The sequence below is a fragment of the Rhodnius prolixus genome, unplaced genomic scaffold (genome assembly GCF_049639745.1).
Source record: "Rhodnius prolixus isolate KJV_2025 unplaced genomic scaffold, Rpr scaffold_2, whole genome shotgun sequence".
Taxonomy (NCBI): domain Eukaryota; kingdom Metazoa; phylum Arthropoda; class Insecta; order Hemiptera; family Reduviidae; genus Rhodnius; species Rhodnius prolixus.
Window position 1 is genome coordinate 59,794,979 of NW_027411592.1, and position 23,626 is coordinate 59,818,604.

Sequence of the window (23,626 nt, forward strand, 5' to 3'; positions counted from 1 at the left end):
CATGAAGGTAAACAATTAAAAAAATAAATATATTATTTTTCAAAACTTTATTTTTAGCAAGTTCGTTTTTTTTTTTTACAAATTCTATCCAAAATTATCTCCAGTGTTGAACAGTACAGTAACTACTAGATGGTATGGACGAAAAAATCAATAATCTCTAAAAAGTAGAACTAATTACTACAGGTCCTAATGCTCACTGTAGAGTGAAAATTTATCCAGTTCTGGAGGTAAGCGGGCTCTTTAGAAAAATGAGCAAAAGTGGGAAAAATAAATAAAGTAAAGCAGCATCAATAAGTTTCCCAGGGTGTCATTTCTTGTTTCTCTCCAGCACTCCCTTAAACTAATTCAAGGCATCATGCGACCGTGCACAAGGATGGATGGATGGCACAGGGATGACAATATCGAAAACTGAATCTCCGTGATACTGGGCTCCTCTTTGAATAATTAATTTTTCCCAGTTACAGCGCGCTTGGGAGAACAGTCGACTGCCTAAGGATGGCTGAAAGAGTATTGGGGGATGATATATCTTTCCTTGAGAGGAAGAGTGCTCAACTTGTCGACTCCTCTCTTCGTGGGGGCTCCCCAGAGGGCATGGGAGAGTCTAGCACCAGGATATGATTTATACAAATCTTTGAGCTCTCCGAACTGTGATTCTTAGAGAGCCTAGGCGGACAAACCAAGTTCGGAGTGTACACACTCTTCTGTACAATCCCAACCTTTGGTTATTATAGATGTGCCTAGCAGGGAGAGGATGCATGGGAAACAAAGGGGCATGCATTTGACTATCAGCTATTCTTCTCTGAAGAGCATGGTTCCTTTTTTGATCTGGGGTAGCCATCCTTAGTACTGAGAAGGTTGATGGCTCTTTGATGAAGAGATCTCATGCTTTTCGGAGATTGTGGTAAGTAACAAGATGTTAGATGGGGAAATACCCTACCTAAAATCCTCTTATGGGACCTTCCTTTAGAAGAGCAATGTAGAAAAAGGTGAGTGTTGGCCCTACTGTGTAGTTATCCCAAACTAACAGATTCTCCTTCTCAGACGACCCTAAGAGGGCTAAGTGAGGGAGTTGATTCATCACATTGGGCGGGAGGGAACTCAAGAACATGCCCTTAGTGTGAGGTAGAAAATATCTGCTAGATTTGCAAGAAGGGTAATTGTAGACTAGCGGGAAGGCACAGATTCATGTAATGAACCATCATCGATCGGTGCTTCCTTTAGGAACTCCAAAAAAAAAGTACTGGCAAGGCCAGAACTCAGTTTCGTCACAAAATTAATCATTGTTGCTGATTACAAGAGAGTGAAGTAACTGTTTTTCTAATCCTATTTGGTATTAAAAAGTTTCCTCAAGAAACATTCTCACTCATGGGAAAGCACACGAAGAAAATGGGCTTAGAAATACGGCACTCCTACAGATCCTGCAGTGACGAAGGTGGAAACGCCAATAAATCTCCTGAAGAACTGTAGAGTGTTTCCTCAACTGAATGTATTTTCATATGTGCTCTTAAAAGTTGAACCTTTGTGCAACCGTAATTGCATTCAGAACATTCATACGGTTTTACGCCTGAATGTTTTCGCATATGCTTTTTTAAATCACTTGGACGTATAGAACTATATTCACATTCACTACATTCATATGGCTTTTCGCCAGTATGCACTCGAAAATGTATTCTCAATTGCCTAGCAGTTTTACAACTGTAATCGCAATCATTACAAACAAATGGCTTTTCACCCAAATGTGTTCGCATGTGCGCATTAAGAACTTTTGCTCTAGAACAGCTGTAATCACAAAACGTACATTTATGCATTTTCTCTTCTAAATGTGTGCGGCTATGTCTTTTCAAATGATCGAACCGTGCAAAACTGTTATCACATTCACTACATTTATATGGCTTTTCGCCTGAATGTGTACGAAAATGTACTCTCAGATCCCCTACTCTTTTACAGCTGTAATCACATTCACTACATGTGTACGGTTTCACACATGAATGTTTTCGGGCATGTACTATCAACTGACCAGAATATGCACAGCTGTAATCACATTCATTGCATTTGAATGGTTTTTCCACTGAATGGGTTCGTAAATGTTTTTTTAATTCTCCTAATCTTTTACCACTATATTCACATAAACTACACTCGTACGGTTTCTCTCCTGTATGTGTCCGCAAATGGATTGTCAAATGACCAGACTGTGAACATCTGTAATCGCATTCAGTGCATTTATAGGGCTTCTCACCTGAATGAGTTCGCTTATGTATTTTCAAGGAACTAGGCCTGTTACATATGTATTCACATTCACTACATTTATATGACCTTCCAACTGATTTTGGCCGTTTTTGTAACTTTTTTTCGGCAGCTTCTGTAGAACTGCAAACATGTTCACTGCATTTATGCAGTGCATTGGCTGAATGTGGTAGCAGATGAGTTCTCAAGATCTCAAATGTGGAATATGTGTTATCGCACTCGTTACATTTAACTGGCTTCTCGTCACTCTCTACTTTTACACTTCCTTCTAAGTCCTGCTCTTTGCTATTATCATCAACATTACAATCCGACTGGCTCTCCATAGTACGTACCGATGTATCTCACAAATTTCTTTCCCACAGATTCTCTCCAACACAAATGTTGATAGCCATCCTACTCTACCAGTTATTATTTACATACAATAAGAGTGCTGCACTGTTTTATCCATTCATTGGAAATCCTTACCAGGTCTCAGGGCTATGCTTGAGTAGAAGTTAATGTAATTCCAATAGATTTCAGCAGGAAATGCCAAATCTGAAACATGAAGTGACACAGCATTAAACAATGAAATCTAAATTTTTCTCTTACTTAGTAACTTAGTACAACTCTTGATTCTAGTAAGCATTTAGTCATTACTAATTTTAACTAGGTCAGTTACTTCTGTACTTTTTTGAGAAATAATTTTTTCAAATACTGAAAAAACAAAAATTGCACTTAAAAAACAACTTCTAAACGAAATAAATTTAAATAGAAACTACAATACTTAAATAACCTCACATAAGAATTCCAATAAATTGAAAACTCACAAGACTAATGCACATTAACTTTCTCTTTTTTACACATTTTCGTTTACTTGCACTTTTAATTAGCAATAACTAAAACATAATTAGAAGAAAGATTTACAGCATTGACACAAGTAAAATATAATTATCTAAAATAATAGTGCCCTAAAGATTTGGTGTTCTTTTACAAAAACAATTACCAATTATTTCGATACATACTACGATTTTGTACATACCTTCTGCAAATCTTTGTAAATCATATTTTTAATTTCCTCTTCAATCGCTTTTTTGTTTTGAGTGAACTCTCCAGCTAAAAAATGAAACACAATAATGTATATACTAAAACTACTTTACAAATCAATAAAAAGTAATGTTTCAGAAAAAGGGAAAACAAACATATTTATATTATCTTTAACTAAATAAATTCATGGTTAACTAACAAACAATGTAACTAACAAACATACCAAATATAAATAGAACGCTTTCTTTTCAAACATAACCCTTCACTACTCGTTTACGAGTCAGTGCTTACTTAGAAATAATACGACGTGGCAATGGTGTTTTTAAGGTGGCCTGGAATTTGACACCCCCTCCCGGAACACCTACTCCTATTAATGACCGTTTCAACCTTAATTTCTATTTCGTATTCATTTCATATTGTACATAGCTAATCACAAGCCTCCATGATTTGAAGATTAAAAGCTGCAAACATCCTAGGATCAGAAAGCAGCTCTTTGAAATACAACGTTAATTACCGCTATTGATGATATTTGTTAAAAAGCACTAAATCTAGATGAATAGCAAAAAGGACAAGGATGAAAAGCAGCAGTTGTTCCTTATTAAAAAGTTAAAAATATATATATTACACGGTCCCAATTTTCTTCTACTCCAATTGTTATAATCCTTTTTTTCTTCGAACATCTAGTATCTCCTCAAAAATTATATAGAAATACACAAGGATGCTCTACTAGGGACAAATAAAGTCTTGGAATTGTTGAATAAACGCAACTTTCGTTATTAGCACTTTATTAACATTAGTAAAATCCAATTGTTACATCAAACAAAACAAAACCCTAATATTTAATAATCGAAAATTAAATTTACTGCTGTCATAATTTTTAAATATTCCTTCCCAATTCTATATTTATGAGCATAACTGGCTGAGACGGTCCTTTCTTCTTCGCTTTAACTTCGCCTCAAATAAACCACTTCTATTTAAAATATATTCGGAATTTTCAATATCCAAACAGTTATTGTAGCTTTTACCAAGTGAATAGTTTAAGTTTACTCTCAATTCTCTTTTCGCATCCAAGATCTAGGCAAAATTTTCGCTAGATATCTCCCTAGATTTATTGATTCTTCATCTTTATCCTAATTTTTCTAATCAATATTTCGTTTTATATCTTTTTAGGCATAACTTTCGCCGACGGCTTCCTCCTAGGGAACCTAATCTATCTTTTATGCTACAGTTTTCAATTCTTTTTCTTAATATTTTAGTTTCCTTTCCTCTTGAGCGATAGAGCTTTCTAACTTGTGATTACCCTAACAAGGACGATTTGAAATAATTGATTAATACGATTTGAATAATATTTACGAATTTCAATCTGATCGTTTTTTCTATCTAGCTTTAGTTGTGTGGAGCTTCAGTTAAAGTACTTCTTCATACTCTTTTTCTACAGCCCTTTCATCTACCGAAGAAACTATCCTTTCCTTTGGGCGTTTTAATCGCTTTGAACCGATTTTAATTGAGCTATTAATACTTTTCAGTTTCAGTTACATAACTTAACAATAAATTTTATCTTATTCAACGCGAATAATTATGGTAACTGGTGAGTTACGTTAGTTGTATTATGCGATCCACATGCCTGGATTGTGTAAATTGGCGTTTAAGATAAAGTAAGAAAGAAACACAGAAAGCCTAGAAGTATTTCTATATTACTTATAAATATTAAATTTTACTTATAGATATTAAGATATGCATTTATTTATTATTGATCTGTTAAGTTTTCGAAATTTAGCTCAGAGTTCGATAACATCGCAGTTGCTACGATTTCCAGCAATTAGAGGTACCAGGTACAAATTTCCTAAATATTCTATAATTATAAATTACCTGGGTTGATTTATTAAGGATTTTCTCAATAATAGTCAAATGAATTATATGAATAAATATTTCTAAGGCAATACAAAAAATTAAACAATAAAAAATTAATATATTATGTAGCTATATTTAAAAAATGATCAAATATTACGTATATTTTCACAAGATTTGTACAAATGATAACAAATAATGAACATGAATCAGTTTTTACAAATTCCTTAAGAGCTCAGTTATGGTGTTTTTATTAAATAAATGCAAAGATACGAGAACTACTACTGGCTCTTTTATTAATATTTACACTGTATAAAATATAATTCCTCTATACAAATGGACCCAAAACAAAATTGAACAAGTAATGCAAGAACAGTAACATAAAGATAACAACAACTCACAAACTAAGGCAAGATGTTTAACGTACTGGAAAAATGGCTCTTATCTTTGTTGGCCTCAAAACAGCTCTACTGAAAGAGAGTAACTCTACTGAATTCTGTTTCAGGGAATCAGTAGGCTACATGTTATTCCACATTTTTGAATATTTATTTGATTTTTACACCACAATATTTGGAAATATCTTATCACAATATAAGATAATCTCATCTTAGAAAACTGTAATTGCTTTGTTTTATACATTAATACTGGAGCTCTTCGACCAGTTTAACTTTTAACTTTGAAGATCTCGCTTAAATGAGTCATCATTTTGTTAGTCAAATTTTATGCATTTATTATTTTTTTAAATCTCAAACAGTATCTTGTAGTGCCAGGATTTACATTCACATATAATTCTCTCTTGAATGCGGTTCGCATTTATACACGATGAACTTTTACTTTTCTCGCAACTGTAATCATATTCATTAATTAATAGGTTCGCAAAATGATGTTTGAATTATCGCGAAGTGTGAATTTTATGGCTTTTCACCTCTGGAATGGAAATCACTACTATTATAAGGCCTCTCAGAATTTAATATGTCTGCTTTCACACGGCATTTCCGCCATGTAAGACAGAAAATAGGCTCTCAATAAGTAGTTGTATCCTTCCTAGCTTTTATTACGCTTTTTTATAGTCTTCTGATTATTCTCGGTAGGATGTCTAAATAGCACCTTAACATTTTCAAGAATAAAAGGTTGCTTCTAGTTCGAGAACATTATTACCTGCCTTTCCAATTCAATCGGCCCTTAATGCCCCACTAAACTTCTTCGAGCAGGATCCGGGTGTTTCTAATAGTACCCAGTTACTCTTCTGTTGACAAGATAAAAAATTTAATCAGCAAAGATTAAAATGATAGCTGAGACTGCCATTTATAAATCGTTCATGTCAAGGTTTAAGAGTAAAAGTGAGGTCCTGCAATCGATTGGGGTGACATTCTAATAGAAAATAAGGTCATTTTATTCTTTCTAGAAGGGCTCGAGGTGACTGACCGATCACTGGATCTTTAAAAAAAAAAAAGTCCATGAGTGTTAAACTCTCTGAGACATTTTTAGCCGCTTTGGAATCAAATGGATAAACTTACACAAGTTTCTCTGAAGCACATTTCTACATTGTGGATGAGAATTTTGCGAAGAACGGCAATTCCTAATCGGCAGCAAGACCAAAGGTGCAACGTGCTGTGTGCAAAAATGTTAATCAATGGACTTGCCCAGCCTGGCATTAAACTACGTTCAAATCCCTGTCTTTCCGCAGAGGGACTTACTAGACTCAGAGAGCACCTGAACTAAACTTGCTTAGAAATGTGATGCTTCTACTGAGTCTGCGGTGATGATGGGGGTGAATCTAAAGAGGGTGATTCTGATGATTCTGGGATTGATTCCGATTTTTCTGGCGAAGGACTAAGTTTAGCTTTACGTTTATGCCTTTCCACATGCTTTTTCAAATCACTAGAACGTACTGAACTATATTTACATTCACTACATTTATATGGCTTTATGCCTGTATGTATTCGTAGATGTATTCGCAGATATCTAGCACTTTTACCACTGTAATCACATTGATTACATTTATATGGCTTCTCGGTTAAATGTATTCGCACATGCCTTTTCAAATGATCAGATCGTGCAAAACTGTGATTACATTCCCTACAGGTATAAGGCCTTTCGCCTGAATGTTTTCGTGAATGTATTCTAAGATCGCCAATTCTTTTACAACTATAATCGCATTCACTACACGTGTACGGTTTCTCGCCTGTATGAATTCGCATATGCATTTCCAATTGACCAGACTGAGCACTACTATATTTACATTCAGTACATTTGTAAGGTTTATCTCCTGAATGGGTACGCTTGTGTATTTTCAATTCCCCTAATCTTTTACATTTGAAGTCACATAAATTACATTTATATGGTTTATCTACTTTATGTGTTTTCATATGGATTTTTAAATGACTAGACTGTGTACAGGTATAATCACATACAATACATTTATATGGTTTTTCTCCTGAATGTGTTCGGGAATGTGTTTTCAGATTACCGGTATTTGTGCAACTGTACTCACATTCGTTACATTTATAAAGTTTCTCACCAGAAAATGCTGAATTTCCTAAATGTGATAGCAGTTGGGATCTCAAAATCTCAAATGAATCAAAAGGGCATTCGGATTCATTAGATTTATTGGGTCCTTCCATTCGTCTATTCGTCTCCTCCATACATCCTTCTAAGACCTTCTCTACGGTATTACTATCTAAATCTCCGTCAATCTGATGCTCCATTGTAAAAAAAAACAAAAAAAAAACCTCTTTTATTTTTTTTTACAGATTCTCTCCTGTATCAACCATTCACAATTAGATCGAGCAGATGTCAGTCAGTTCTTCCATTACTACATATATTTCCAGTTTGTTACGATGTGTTTTTTCCAATCGATTTCAATATTTGGTTTGTATGAAATCTGCGCTTGAGCTAGATTACCACAGAATGTAGTACCAAATTTCAAAGGAGATGCCAACCAAATCTGAAACATGATTAAAAGTTATGAAGTTAGAAAATTATTTATTATAACCCATATTTCGGTAAAAGAAGAAAGAGAGGTACTTAAACATATTTTATATGCAAGCAAACTATACATAGTTACTCTGATAACACATACGTAAATAATTGGGCTTTGTGATAAAGTACACATTTCGGCGCGATCGAAGCAAAATTTGGCACAAGTACAGGGGGAAAAAATATGGTGCAATCACTTATATAATAATCTTAAGGTGATGTCAGAATTTATGCTAAAAATTTCAAACATGAAGAAAATTCTCGATTGTCCAAAAATTTAAATCATTTTCTAGAAAATACATTCAAGCAAGGTATTCCGAGATGTCACGCTAACCCTAATTCTAGACGTCTAACTAATGTTTAGTAAAAAAAAAACAGCCTTGAAAACAGAAGAATAAGTGAAAGTTGTGAGATCGTTCACACCAGATGTGTCTGTTATATATAGTTTAATAATAATAATTGAGGATGTGAAATGTAGAATAGGACGAAATGCAAAAGATCAAGAGCTTAGATAACTATCGATTCAACTATAAAAACATGAAGTACATATGTATTCAAATAATTAGGATTTTTTGTTTTTTTTAACAAAATTTATCATTAAACTGATTTGTTTAAACAACGAGCCTGAATTTCGAACTCGTATTTTTTTTAACTACCTTAAAACATATATATTTTCCTTTAAGACTGATTTCGAACTTTTACCCAACTTTTGAGACAATAGGAAATTTATGTCGCCAACCATATTATCTGAAAGTACTACTGCAAGTATATAGCTTAAAAGGTCATACGGCGATTTTCTGTGCATTTGATTACATTTTTAATTACTGAATTTATCTGAGAATAAAAATTAACATTCATAAAACGATATGGAAAGAATGGCCGAATTTATTCATTAATCTAATATCGGACAAACTGGCTATTGCCTTGAATCGGGTTACCACATCCTGACTAACGAGAAAAAAAGATTACATGAATACATACATGATTTTCTCTAAAAATTCTTAAGATTCTAACTTATACATTTTCTAAACTCGTAATTTCCAAAACATATTTTCTCCGGCGCAGCGAAAATAGATTAGCCATTTCTTGAGGGACGTTCATTTGGATATCCCATCCTAACAAGAAAAACACCACTTACACTGACACCTCAACCACTCATACAATTCGCATACAGCGTTCGGCCTGCAGAAATAGTAGATAAGTGCAGCAAATAGTTGGGCTTAGCGAATCCAAAGTCAAACTTGAGCTTTTCATCTCACACATATTTATTAATTTACATAACCTTATATTAATACTCAAACATTCACAAATTACAAGACCACATTAAATCTAGATAGTGCAATTAATTTATGGCCACTTTTAAAGACTACGAGCATTTATTAAACGGAAAATTAGGCCGAAATGATTCTTTATAACCCTCTCAGAAAATCCATGAAATAATACTTTTTTAGAAAATGATGCGAATAAAAGTTATAGATCAAGATAAATGCAATGAATAGTGTATTTTCGAAAAATCTTTATAATGTGAAAAACAAAAAAAAATCTTTTTATTAAAGTGGTACTTACAGAAATTGTTTTGAAGCTAATATTAAATATTTAAAATGTTGGTTTTTGTACTGCATTGCATGAATGCTACTGTCACTAACTGTATATGTGATTTTAGTGCAAGTACTTATTTATTTGCAGTTATCTGATTACTGGGTGTCAACACAATACTGCATAAAATATTAAATGCTTATTGAATAAATAATAACATTCACCTACCTAGCACATTTTTATCACTTTTCAAATTACGTAGTTTTTTTTTTAATTTGAGTGTAACATCGGACTACGTTCAATAACTTGGTTTACAACTGTTCTTCGATTCCAAAAAAGAAATATTACTAAAAAAAACAAAAATTACACAAATAGTTCACATTCTCCACTGTTAAACAAATTTTGCAATAGTTATTATTTATCCTTAATTTGAACAATAATCCTACCGTTTTGTCGTACAATATACAGAATTTACTATTAAAACATAACCTCAAGCGATTAAAATTCATCAACATTCTATGTGCTTCAGTTAGTAAATGCTACGTGGCAAGTGGCGCTTTTTGAGGACAATAGAGTTCTAAAGCCCCCCTCCTGGAACGCTGCATATCAATTAAAGGATGTTTCAACCTTAATTTCATTTTCCCACGAAGAATTCATTCACTTAGAGTTTTAGAACGTGGGTTATCACCGGCCTACATGTTTTAAGCATAATTAATAAATTATATGGATGTCAATCGAAACTTGAATTAAACTGAATGTTTCCACAAAATGAAAACATAATTAGTTTAAACCTTACGTTTTTAAGTACAAATGCGAAAATTCAACCATAAAGCGGTTTAAAAGAAGCCCTCTCCGTCTAAAATTGTACCAGTACAAGAAGAGAGTAGATTTGGGTTTTAATTCGGGTTTTCTATAGATTTTTATGGGGAAAAAAGTGGTATTGCCAAGGTTTGTGCTAGTTTGTTGTTGGTATATTAGATGAATAATTCCAATTATAAATATTTATTATTCCGAGATAATTACTAATTATAGAGAAATATTTTCCGAGGCTTATAGGATCTACTAAAATCCTTTTTTTTTTCCTTGGCTGAATTCTAAACCTCCCATAGCCGCAAAATTCTGTACTCCCGGAATTCAAGATTTCTTTTTAAAAAAATCTTTAAACCATAAGTTTTTTTATTTATTTATTGAAAATCATGGATAACACAATCCAAAAAATCAAATAAAACGTTCCTTATTATATTTGAGCAAAACATTTCTAGCCGTTTTTGTTTCTCTCGACTGAGAATTGAGAATTTTGTCACAGATTTCCCAAAAACAAAAAAATTTGTATATTTTTTTAAAAATGATTACCAATGGAAGTGATAGATAAATATCTGTTTAATTATCATAAGTTTTAAAGTAATAAATAATGACGCTCCAAAGAAAAAAAAAAAAAATTCCAAACCTTTAAAAATCTATTCTGTAAAGTTGCTTATCTTGTTTACAGTTATACTTACCATTTGAAATAAGCAATAATTTCATTATTACTTGATAGTGTGAACTGGAGGAACTTCGTCTACCCCAATTGTTTGAAGATTGTTTAAAAGGATGCTTAAAGTTGTTTTCTCCAAAGAACACAATACGAATTATCTTGGAAAAATTGGATTCGAATAAAAGTGGAACTTATTTACGTTAGGTAAATAGCAATTTTATATAAGAAATTAAACCGTGGATACAGTACTTCTTCCTAAAAAAGCAAATCAAATTGCGAATACGCAATTACTATATTTTCCCTGCCAATTCTTCATGAAAAATTTTAATAAAATTTACAAACTCCTTCCCCAAAGTGTACATCAAGTCAAGCCGTATCATTGAAAAATTTCGAATTTAATATTCATTCAAATCGTTCGCTCGTGGATAATTTGAACGATTGGAATACTTTCCCACAATAAATGTCTAACATAGAGCTTGAAGGCACTTTAATGTCAAATAAGGAAGCTCTGACCACTCCAGTAATTAGATGATTTGGGTTGTTATTAATGTTATTTGTTTTAGAGGGGGCCTTATTTACATCGGGAAAAAACTCCTCTTCTAAAGATGCGCAGCGTCGAGAGTTCCTAAATGCAAATCTACATAAAATTTCGAAAAAAAAAAAAACGTCATTTCATTCGTAAAAAATCGTTTCACAAAATGAAGTGGATTATATTCGTAATCAAAGAATGCTCAGGTGATCAATATGGTAGTTTTGTGTACTTAAGGGATTGGGCTAAGGTAAACAAAATTTAACAATAAAAAATTATAAATAAATGTATTTAAAAATGGGTTAAGTTGTAAGTACAATTAAATAAGAGTCTAAAATAAGGTTAATGTAAACTGTTATAACCGAATGAATCGCTAGAATCATTCATAAAACTTCTTCGTGTTCAGTAAAATGACGAATGTAAAAATATGTAACAAAAAAAATGACCAAAACCATGGTCACAAAAAAAAAAAATGGTCTTGCATCTTAATCAATTTTTTTTAAATGGAAAACCTAATCACAGAGAATAAAGAATAAGTACATAAATGACATAATGAAATTAAAATAAGAACAGCAGAATTCCTGGCACCCTACACTGTAACTTGCCTGGATTTCTAGTTAGTACAGTTGACTCCTATCTTTAGTGGCTACAGCAGCTTCCTGCTATCAAAGATCTGCTACGGTCCACTCCCACTAATTAAGGCACTCGATACAAATGTACAACTCCTGGGCTGAATGTAAATTTGCATTTACAATATTTATATGGCTTCCAACCAAATATTTTGGTATATCTATATTTAAATGGCTGCTTGCGCGCCTGACTAAGGTCGCAGTTTTCTCTGGCTACTCACCTGAAAGTATGAATTTGCATATGTTCTTCCAGATCTAAATCTCTACCAATGTATTCGCATTCACTACATTTATAAAACTTCTCGCGCGAATGTATTCGCATATGCTTCTTCAAATCACTGGCCCGTATAGTACTGTAATCACATTCCCCACATATAAACAATTTCTCGCCAGAATGGATACGTTTATGCTTTTTCAAATCACTAGGCCGTGGTGAACTGTATTCACAGTCATTACATTTATAAAGATTATTGCTTGAATGTGCTCGCATATGAGCTTTATAAACTTGTACCCGCACACAACTGTAACCGCATTCACTACAAGTGAATGGCTTTTCGCCAGTATGTGTTCGCATGTGAATTTTCAAATTACCAGATTGTGCACAACTGTATTCACATTCACTACATTTGTATGGCTTCTCTCCTGAATGCGTTCGCGTATGTATTTTCAATTCACCTAATCTTTTACAGCTGTACGTACAAACACTACATTTATATGGCCGTTCTCTTGAATGGGTTTTCAAATGGATTTTCAAATGACCAGACTGTGTACTGCTGTAATCACATTCATTACATTTATATGGCTTCTCGCCTGAATGTATTCGTTTATGTACAATCAAAGATCCTGAACGGCTACAGCTATACCCACATTCACTACATTTATATAACTTATCATCTAGGTGTGCTCGTTCATGTTCTTCTAGTTCCCAAATTTCTGTAGTACTGTAATCACAATCACTACATTTGTACTGAGTATTTCCGGTAAGCAAATTAGCTCTCAAAATCTCAAACATATATGCTTCAAAATCTTTCTCATCTCTCATATTCTCCGAATAGTCTTCAGTCTTTTTCTCCATAGTAACTGTATAGAATTTACTTCAAAAATATCCTTACAAAAGTTCTGGCTAGCACTAAGGGTAATAATCATTCTACTAAATCGAGCGAGTTTGTCGGTGATTGGATAACTATTTCCACAACATATTTCTTACTAGTTCAACTATTTTGTCTGTTCCCTTTCAATATTTTGCATGTCTAAAAGGTTTGTTTGATTAAAAGAGGAAGTATTAATAGATTTTTCGCAACGAACAGCCAAATCTGAAACAAGTAATAACTAAATTAGAGGGAGGAGATATTTGAATTTTGTTAATTTTTTTAAAAACCATTTTCGAGAAAAACTTTACGATTTACTTTTTTTCCGATAGTTAAATATTTTGGTCTTTTATGAGGCACCCTTATAGATGGTTTTTTTCGACAGTAAGACGAGTAAACTCTCCGCTATTGGATGATCTGATTTAAAATGATAAATGTTTCCTTGTACTTCGGTCGATAAAACTATGCTTTAGAGTTAATTGAATGCAATACATCATACAGAACACTTCTTGTGAATGATTTGTATTAATACTTAGTTTCATTAAAAGAAAAAAAGTCTGACCCAGGGCACCGTAAACCCAAGTGTCTTTCTTCTTTTCGTTTTTAGTTAGTTGCGCTCAATTTTTTTTGGTGACATTTCTTAAATATAACAATAATTACACTTAGCTCAGCAATAATTAACTAAATGCTTTAGTAGTACCACAAAAATTTAAGCAGAAACCACAATGTATACAACTCGAAGCACCCACAATTAAAATGAAAACTATATCAGACATTGTATATGAAAGGTAATAAAATATACCCCAGATTAGCAACAAAAGTAAACCATACTTAAAAACCAAGTTCAATGGATAGGCTAAGTTTATTGGAAGATAATAAATATATAAAAAAAACAAAGTGACCCTAATTCTAACACAGAAAAATTAATATCAGTTTCAGCAAAAGATTTATAATATTCCAAATACCTTTAACAAATCTTTGTTCATCCTATATTTTTGAATCTTGCTTTTCAATCGCTTCTGTTCTAGTGTAAATCTCACCGCTATAAAATTACGTCAATCATTGATTTTACATCAGCTTCTTAAAGTCCTAAAAAACAAAATCGTTGATTGTAATAAGATTATAATTTTAATTGTAATCTTATCATAAATATCATACTATACTATAAATAGAATTGCTATTTCTTACCAAATTTACAACGAAATCTAACATCGAACTAATCTGAAGCTTGTACCTTCCCTCCTCACCATTGTTGTGAGAAACGAAAACTAAGAAATGTTACATGGCAAGTAGCGCTGTCGTACTTTTTTTTTTTAGGATCAACTGGAATTCTGGAGCCCCCCTTGGAACATACTAAATATCTAAAAATAATTGTTGTTAGTAATTCGTTTTCATATCCCATAATGCATACATGGGTTACTAATCAGTCTCACGGGTTGAGAACTTCTTTTTGGTATGAGTAACTTATATACTTTTCTTTCAACAGAATATTAAGATATTCTTTACCTTTTATGAATACTGAAGCATATTATAAATACTTTTAATTAAATATTTTGTAGAACATTGCTAGAAGTGTATTTCCCACTAGATATTATTCATATTTCATTTAAACAAAATGCGTCTCTAGACGTATTTATTTCATGTTAACGAAATGTTTTTCGTCAATTATGATCTCTCTCCTGCTTGGACGAGTTCTAACTAGTGTTGACGTGTACAACAATCACGGTTTTCTTTTAATACTAATTTTCATCGTTCTATGAGTGTATTCTGCGAAATTTTTGAAATGTCACTTTAGCCTTCCTATAGAATACCTCATAAAATCAATTTGTATGAAAATATTTTTAAACGAAGTTTGTAGATTGATCCATGAATATTTATGAAGATTTTAGGGCTTTGAACTGGTATAAGTTTGGAGAACAAAAAAAAAAAAAAAATGAATACGCCAAAGCTATTTCTTTGAACCTGAACCGCAAAGGTTAAGTTAAAATTTTCCACAAACTGCTCTGGGTTAACGGCTTTTCACTTCAAGAGTAATGGCAATCAACTCCGGATGAAATCAGTACGTATTCTAATCGAATACAAGAAGTTATTCGTTAAGGATTCAATATCTAAGTGTGAACGACCTGAGCTTCGTTGTTGATTCGTCGCCCATCAAATCCGAATTGCTTCAAATACCATGTTAAAAGTGAAATCCTTTCAATGAGATATAGAAAAAAAGATGTAAGTCACAGTGACCAGATTAATTCTTTGATAAATTTTGTCTTCATAATTTCCGTAAATGAATAGTTTTTATGCGTATTTAACTATTTTGTAATGCAATACAAAAAATCATGGCTCTTAGAAGAATTAGTTTGTTTTTTTATTTGTAGTTTAGCATTGTAACTGTATACTTAATGTATGTTTTTACTACAAAAGTCATTATTTTGATTTCTGTGAAATCTTTCTTGTAATCAAAGCGACAAGGTCATATAAATTTTAAGAATTTATACAAAATTAGACACTTAAATGGCAAAAAGTGGTATATATCTCTAAAAGGTCACAGGAAAGTTTTTTTTCAGCCAAACCTCTAAGAACTGCAGTCTATGTTAATGGTTTCTTTTTCTTTAATGGCCTTCTGTACCGCAGATTAGCCACATTGATGAACAATGCAGTGCACTGAAAAAAGCTAAGGCGCCTTAAATCATTAAAAAAAAGAAACAAAAGTATGCTTTCACCGAATACGTGTGTCTTTAAGCTATATTATATTACAGGAATCAAATTTAATAAATTTATTTAAATAAATAAATGCGCTCAAGATAGTCAAGGATTTATATTTTGAAAATCTGATTTATTCCTCATTGCTGGATAATATTGATTTTAACCATCTTGGTAAACTTGCAAGCTACTAAAGATAAAATCAACGATTTATTTTTGGTTATACCTTACCTTTTCAGAGCACTAATAGCATTACAACATTAATCAGTCTTCTGAACCTTACAGCATTTAATTACCTACAAAGTTCTCTTTTATTTTATACATTAGTATAATTTGATTAATTTCTATTTAAAAATAGGGTAAAGATGCGGTTTATGAAGGATATAAATAATGATATTAGTCAGCACTACGGATCAAAACATACTAATTTACATTTAAATGAAGACAAAATAACTATTTCAATACAAAATTTATTCGACATAAATGTCACAATAATCTTCAATAGATTCACTTCGTAAAGCCTTGCCATGCATCCATGATGCTACCCCTACAAATTTAATTAATACCCAAAACTCCGGTTCATTTTAGCGTTCATTATATTTATTTTAAAAACATTTCTCGACCGAATGTAGCAACAGCATTTTCAATTATTCCAGATTTTCGCTTTAAGCGAGCTCAAAATAAGATTTAAAATTACACTTTCAAGATCAACAGTTCGTTAACTTATACACAGGCTTTTTGGCCTGATTTATGGCTGAAATAAAAAAAAATATTTAAAATTACTAAAGCAAGACTAGAATTGTCACATTCCCCAATTCGTCTTCTTCTTTATGGGCTCTTCTCGAGGAGCTTAATGGTAATGTTTAATTGTTTGCCACAATATTCACTATTAGTGAATTCATTTTGAAGTAGAGTAGAGGTTTTTCCAAACCTTCTCTGTACAAAGTACTTCGTCTATTAGGCTCCAATGTTTCGTTGATTTGCCTTATAACATATTCGTCGTTCATCATTTATTTTATTTATTTATTTTAAGGTGAATTTCACCGTACACATATACCCTATTTATTTGCAAGAACCTACAGGAATTGGTCAATCCCTCCGTTCATGAATTGTTTAACTCCTATTAGTAAGTCCAAATTATTAGACATCTTTCTATTTAAACGTTACACAGCTTAAACCAGTTTTGTAGGGATATTTCGGCCTGTGTTTCTTTAAATTTGCGAAATCCAGCTTAAATCAGCAGTAGTAATTTTTAATATCCGATTTTTGAAAAAAACTTTCAAAAACTATAATTATTAGGCTTCCAAAACCTTATAGAACTAAAACTTTACAAGTTAGTACAATGATTCCTGGCTCTTGAACAACGTAAACTTGATTTCAGAAGTTTCAACAATGTCCGCTTATGTAAACTATATAACATGAAATTTGAGAGTATAATCACATTCCCTACAAAGCTTCTAGACAAAATGTGTACGCATGTGCAAACTCAAATCACGAGACCTTATTGAACTGTATTCACATTCACTGCATTTGTAAGGTTTCTCGCCTGAATGTGTTCGCATATGTGCTATGAGATGTGGAGCCCTTTTACAACTGTAACAGCATTCACTGCATTTATATGGTTTTTCGCTTGAATGTTTTAATAAATGCATTTTCAAATGACCAGACTGTGTACTACTGTATTCACATTCACTACATTTATACGGCTTCTCTCCAGAATGGGTTCGCTTGTGTCTACTCAAATCACCAGCTCTTTTGCAGCTGTAATCACATTCGTTACATTTAAATAACTTCTCGCTTGAATGAGTCCGCATATGTATTTTCAAATGACCAGATTGTGTACTACAGTAATCACATTCCCTACATTTATATGGTTTTTCTCCAGTATGTGTACGCATGTGTCTTTTCAATTCGGCTGGTATTTTACAGATAAATTCACATTCAGAACATGAGTATGGCTTCTCTCTTGAATGAGTTCGTTTAGGTATGCTTAGATCCCAAATTACTGCATAGCCGTCATCGCTTTCACTGTATTTACATAGCGTATTACGTGAATGTAACAGAAGATGAGCTTGCAAAAGCTCAAATGATGGATAAATGCAATTGCATGCATTACATTTGAATGGCCTCTCGATTCTATAAATCTCTGTTAAACCTTCCGAATCCTTTCGACAATTCGTAGTTCTAAAATCACCTTCAGTATGCTGCTCCATTGTAACTCTTCTTTTATACTTTGCAAATATCCTAGCACCTGATTCTCTCCAGTTTAAACACTAATGCCCAGTATAATGGAACGAATGATCTAGACTTTCATTTTTACATGTACTTCTTTTTTTTTCTGGTTCTCTTTTTTGCAATAATTACTGTGTTTCAAATTCAGGTTGCTGTAAGTAAATGCAGTGCACGATCTTCCTGAAGGAAATGCCATATCTGTAAAAAGAATTTACAATATTAGAGTATGATTAAATCATTATTTTATTTAATTAAATTCATATTACTGCATTTTTTTTTTGTTTTTCAGCAATTCAGTATTTAGAAAATACAATTTTCGCCTTCCTTCGCGCATTTTAATTATTATTTTTTCTTTAGAAATCCGATCTCTCGCCAAAACTTGTTTGAGTCCGTCAAGAAAGATTATTATTGAAAGTTTTTCAATCGCAGGAACACAGTTCCAATCTTTTCCTTTACTTTGGAATTTATGGAGGGGAATTTGGGAGACTGTCCTTAAACTTACCATTAATTTTTTTTTAATATCATGCCGAATGCTTAACAATACTAATTTAAGCATTACTTTAATACCTTCTTTACTTTTTCATTGCAGAGAATCGTTATCAGAGTAAGCCGTGTTATTGCTGAGATTAGATTAAAAAAATAGAAATAGAAAGTGTCCAAATACCTTCAGCATTTGATTATTGATCGTACTTTATTACTTCTGCTTTAGTCGCTCTACTTCGCAAATCCTCTAGTTGTACATCTTTTATAATTGTAACTTATAACTTTTGTAAAGCCTTAAAATAAGAAATTTATTAATTGCAATAGATATCACTAAATGATACATAGTTCTTCAGTCTGCTACCTAATAAGATATAAATTGTATTATACTCTTGTCCTCACACTGTTAATGATATATTGTTCCAACATCTACGTCTATTACAATTAAAAAACAAAAATATCTTTACGTATAACTTCGTTTATCAAATATAACCTTCACTCTTGCCAAAATGACACCTAAGCTAGATACTAGTGCTACATAATAAATGGACAAGTGGCGCTGTGGCATTGATTAAAAAGTGAGATTCTGCAGCCCCCTCCTAGCATTATTTCTTCCAAATATTTTAAATTATTCCTTTTTAGGCAACATGTGATAACTGATGAACCAGAAATTGTATCTTTTAACCTTAGGAAAAACGGAAACTTTTAATTAATGATCGTAATTTGTTATGGCATCTAAAAATTCAGATATTCCTCTCACTGTACTTACTATAGATTGTAAAGGAAATTAAAGGAATCGTTTACAGTGAAAATCAATGTACCCGCTAATTAATCTTGATTTATAAAATATATGACATCCACTGTAGTGCATTATTTTCGTGACGTCCAGGACAGTGAGCTTGTAAGGAGCTTCAAGAAAGAGAAAATCTAACGGCCAGCAGGATTCGATTCCGTGATCACTGAGTACAGACAGTATTCGCTATCCACTCAGCTCATCCCTTCCTTATGTAGTTGTTCTGCGAGAAGATACGAAAACATGAGATTTAATCCTGGCCATGAACTAAAGTAGTGTATGAAGAAGTTATATTACTAACTACATCAATGCGGCAAGTGCTGCTCTGCTGAAGTTGATTCCGCTAGTGGTTCTGTATTGGGCACCTGACATCTGACATCAACATGTAATAATAATAATAATGTCATGTTTCGTAGCAAGCACGTTTTTTGTATCCATATCAAATGAAATTACGAAACTATCAATTGGTAGAATAATCAGTCACACAAAATTTTAAACAAATGTCACGAAGAAAAAATATATAGATATCAATTTTACACATTATTTAAAAGCTTTTTAATTGAATAAATATAACATACATAAAATTAGAGAACACGTATGGGTTTTATATAGACATTTAAAACATTCTTTCACATTAAAATAACATTATATTCTTTTACATTTATACGGGCCTCTCGACACTATGTTCGCAACGCAAAAGTATATTCAAGAAAATATTTTTCTATATAACTATATTCACATTCACTACATTCATGTGGCTTTTCTCATGAATGTATTTGTAGATGGATTTTTCAAGTGGCCTGTCTAAATACAGCTGTATTCACATTCATTACTTTATCTGTCTTCTCTCCAAAATGTGTTCTCAGATGGGATTTCAGACGACCGGATGTTTTACAACAATATTTACATACTCTACATCTATATGAATTCTCGGCTGAATGTGTACGCATATGTCTTTTCAAACTTCCTGACTGCGTACAGCTGTATTGGCATACTTCACATTTATACGGCTTCTCCCCCGAATGGGTACGCACATGTCTTTTTAAATCAGCAGATTTTTTACAACTATATTCACATACCCCACATATATATGGCTTTTCACCTGTATGTGTTCGAATATGCACTTTCAGATGTTCAGCAGTTTGGCAACTATAATAGCATTCACTACATTTATAAGGCTTCTCTCCAGAATGTTTTCGATGATGAATTTTCAAACGACTTGATGATTTACATCTGTAACCGCATACACTACATATATATGGCTCTTCTCCTGAATGTGATCGCAAATGGATTTTCAAGTGACTTGATGTTTTACAGCTAAATGCACATTCATTGCATGAGTATGGCTTTTCGCCTGTGTGTGTTCGCATATGAACCTTTAAATTACCTAATGTTTTACAGGTGTACAAGCAATCGCTACATGTATATGGATTTTCGCCTGTATGTGTTAGCATATGAATTTTCAAATAACCTAACGTTTTACAGCTGTATTCACATTCACTACAGATATGTGGGTTCTCGCCGGTGTGTGTTCGCATATGTCTTTTCAAATGACCTGATGTTTTACAGCTAAACGCGCATTCACTGCAAGTAAAGGGCTTCTCACCTGTATGTGTTCGCATATGTATTTTCAAATGGCTTGATGTTTTACAACTATATTCACATCGTATACATTTATATGGGTGCTCACCAGTGTGTATTCGCATATGTACTTTCAAATACCCTGATGTTTTACAACTGTATTCGCATTCATTACAAGTAAACGGTTTCTCGCCCGAATGTGTTCGCATGTGTATTTTCAAGTATCCTGATTTTTTAGTTGTGTATGCGCACTCACTACATGTGTATGAGTTCTCGCCACTAAGTGTTCGCAAACAATCATCGTTCAAACTATCATTTTTCGCTGCACTCCTATATTCCCTTTCATTACATTTATCTGATTGTTTATGTACGCTTAGATCTATAGTTTCTGCACAAGTGTAATTGTTTTCCCTATACTTTCGCAAATTGTTGATTGCGTGTGCTTGCAAATGGGCTTTTAAAATCTCAAATGTGGCACAAATAGAGTCACATTCATTACATTTAAATGGTCTATCCACTCTATATACCTCCTGACAATCTTCGACAATCTTTTCTTCGCTATTAGGGTCAAAATCACTTTCTATCTGAGTCTCCATGACTCACAATTACACCAATTTCAGAATCCTTCCACAATATCAAAGTTTTCCCACTAATGGCTGCATTTCATATTTTTCATTATTCCTTTATGCACAGAGTAGTACTACTTCGATTTTGATTTTTGTAAGGTTTTAATTACAATCATTCTATCAGATTGAATATTTATTTCCAGAATATATCTTACTTGGTAAACAGCGTAATAAATGTTTCTATTCTCTCAGATGTGCAAGATGTTGTGATACTAATTTTTCAGTGAGAATCGCCAAAACTGAAAAAACACAACGCATTAGAGAGTAATTTTTAATTTTATTTATTTCGTTTGTTTATAAATAAGAACTAAAACTAATGCATTAGAGTCACATTTGTAAAAGAAATAAAGGTTTTATAACTTTCCTGAACATGAAATTGTTTTTTTAAATTCTCTCTCTGTAAAAAACGATTGAAATAAGCTCGAAGTTAATCAATCAGAAATTACACAATTAAAAATATATATTTAAAAATTCAATGAATGATGAAAAAGTCCAATGAAAAAGCTGTATCCAATTGAGTTTAAACAAAAAATCGGGTGGGAACATTTACACTTTCTGTTATTGAAATTTTCGAAATAATAATTTCCTTCCGACTTTTTTCTAACATTTTACTTGAGGCAGTACCCATTCTTGGAACTATACTTGTACTCGCTTGATAATTCATTAGCGAAAGGAATGTTTTTAGTTGTATTTTTACATAGTACGCTGGAACGTGTGAGATGGACTTTTAAAATACCAAAGAATGGATAAATGAAAATGAATGCAGTTGCATTACATTTAAATTAATGGTATGTTCACTCTGTACATCTCATGACAATCTTCAAAATCCATCGGTTCGATAAGAGAATCAGCATCGTCTTTCATTTAAATTCCCATAGCAATTAAACTAATATATTTCACAAATTTTAACCAATAGATTCTGTCCAGTAAAACTGTTAAAAGAAACAACAACTGCCCTTTTTTTGGGATTATTTGACATAACAACGTTGCGTTCTAGAAAGAAGAGAGAACTGAGATTCACCATTATTTCTTTTATTATTATTTTAATAAAAGGTTCAAAAATCCAAAAACCTTTTGCACTTGATTGATAGATTTTTGTTTCAACTTTATTTAATGACAGACACGTTTCATGTTGAAAATAATAACTTTAAACCCACAACTACGATTGATCAAAAGAAAAAAAATGAATGCAAATTATTACTTACTTTACTGCTTATACTTTTTGAAGTAATGAAAAAAAAGTAAACAGATTTCACTCTTGTCTCAAGCAAAAAGTTTTCTGACATTTCGGCAATAATCACTTGTCATGACATCTACCTACTAATTATTTTTCTGTATTATTTTAAGGGCTCGTTCGTTCCTTAGCAACTTAGCATATCGTAACTCGTAAGTCAATTCTTGAGTGATAATGTTGTTGTGTCAAGTGGCGCTGTACAAGGTTAGTAGTCCAACTAGGATTCGTTGCCCCCGCCCGGCAACTTCTGACACATTAATTTCTATATCCCTTCTATGAAAACTACTGCTTCGTCAATTAATCTGATTAAATTTATCCAATTTAGGGTTTGAGTATTATGACCATCGAAACCCCCAAAAGCAGTTTTTTAGGGGAGAGAATCTTTGATAGTGCTAAGAGAATCCCCAACACTCACAATTCGTTTAGGATCTCAACTGGTTCACATGTTCATTAACTCAAGTTTTGCGTTTATTACACAGTAATAATCTTTATTTTCCTTTTCAACATTTTGTACCATATACAATATACAGTTAGGTACAGAGTTGCAATAAATTATTTCAATTTAGTACAAACATGATTGTTTACTTATATCCTGATGTCCAATACGGTTAATTATGCCACCCTTGAGTGTCAAGA

The 23,626-nt window shown here is 32.5% G+C and overlaps 2 protein-coding genes across 2 annotated transcripts; both read right to left on the reverse strand.

The window, feature by feature from the left end:
- Window positions 1-32: 32 nt before the first annotated feature.
- On the reverse strand, window positions 33-10,185 carry LOC141448498 (uncharacterized). The gene is made up of 3 exons (XM_074116877.1): window positions 9,859-10,185; window positions 6,863-8,062; window positions 33-2,584 (listed from the first exon to the last, which is right to left on the reverse strand). The coding sequence occupies exons 2-3, from the start codon at window positions 7,821-7,823 to the stop codon at window positions 1,410-1,412; spliced, it is 2,136 nt and encodes a 711-aa protein (XP_073972978.1). The 5' UTR covers window positions 7,824-8,062; window positions 9,859-10,185; the 3' UTR covers window positions 33-1,409.
- Window positions 10,186-11,906: 1,721 nt separating this feature from the next.
- LOC141448499 (uncharacterized) lies at window positions 11,907-23,176 on the reverse strand. The gene is made up of 5 exons (XM_074116878.1): window positions 22,962-23,176; window positions 21,912-21,995; window positions 18,941-19,052; window positions 17,505-18,474; window positions 11,907-13,358 (listed from the first exon to the last, which is right to left on the reverse strand). Exons 4-5 carry the CDS (start codon window positions 18,255-18,257, stop codon window positions 12,480-12,482), a joined length of 1,632 nt encoding a protein of 543 aa, XP_073972979.1. The 5' UTR covers window positions 18,258-18,474; window positions 18,941-19,052; window positions 21,912-21,995; window positions 22,962-23,176; the 3' UTR covers window positions 11,907-12,479.
- Between the last annotated feature and the right edge of the window lie 450 nt (window positions 23,177-23,626).

Coding starts and splice junctions, on each gene's coding strand:
- LOC141448498 (XM_074116877.1), bottom strand. CDS start 7,823: ATGGAGCATCAGATTGACGGAGATTTAGATAGTAATACCGTAGAGAAG. Junction 2,585..6,862: donor ATCATCACCGCAGACTCAGT/AGAAGCATCACA, acceptor GAAATTTGTGAG/ATACATCGGTACGTACTATG.
- LOC141448499 (XM_074116878.1), bottom strand. CDS start 18,257: ATGGAGCAGCATACTGAAGGTGATTTTAGAACTACGAATTGTCGAAAG. Junction 13,359..17,504: donor ACATGCGTACACATTTTGTC/TAGAAGCTTTGT, acceptor GGATATTTTTGA/AGTAAATTCTATACAGTTAC.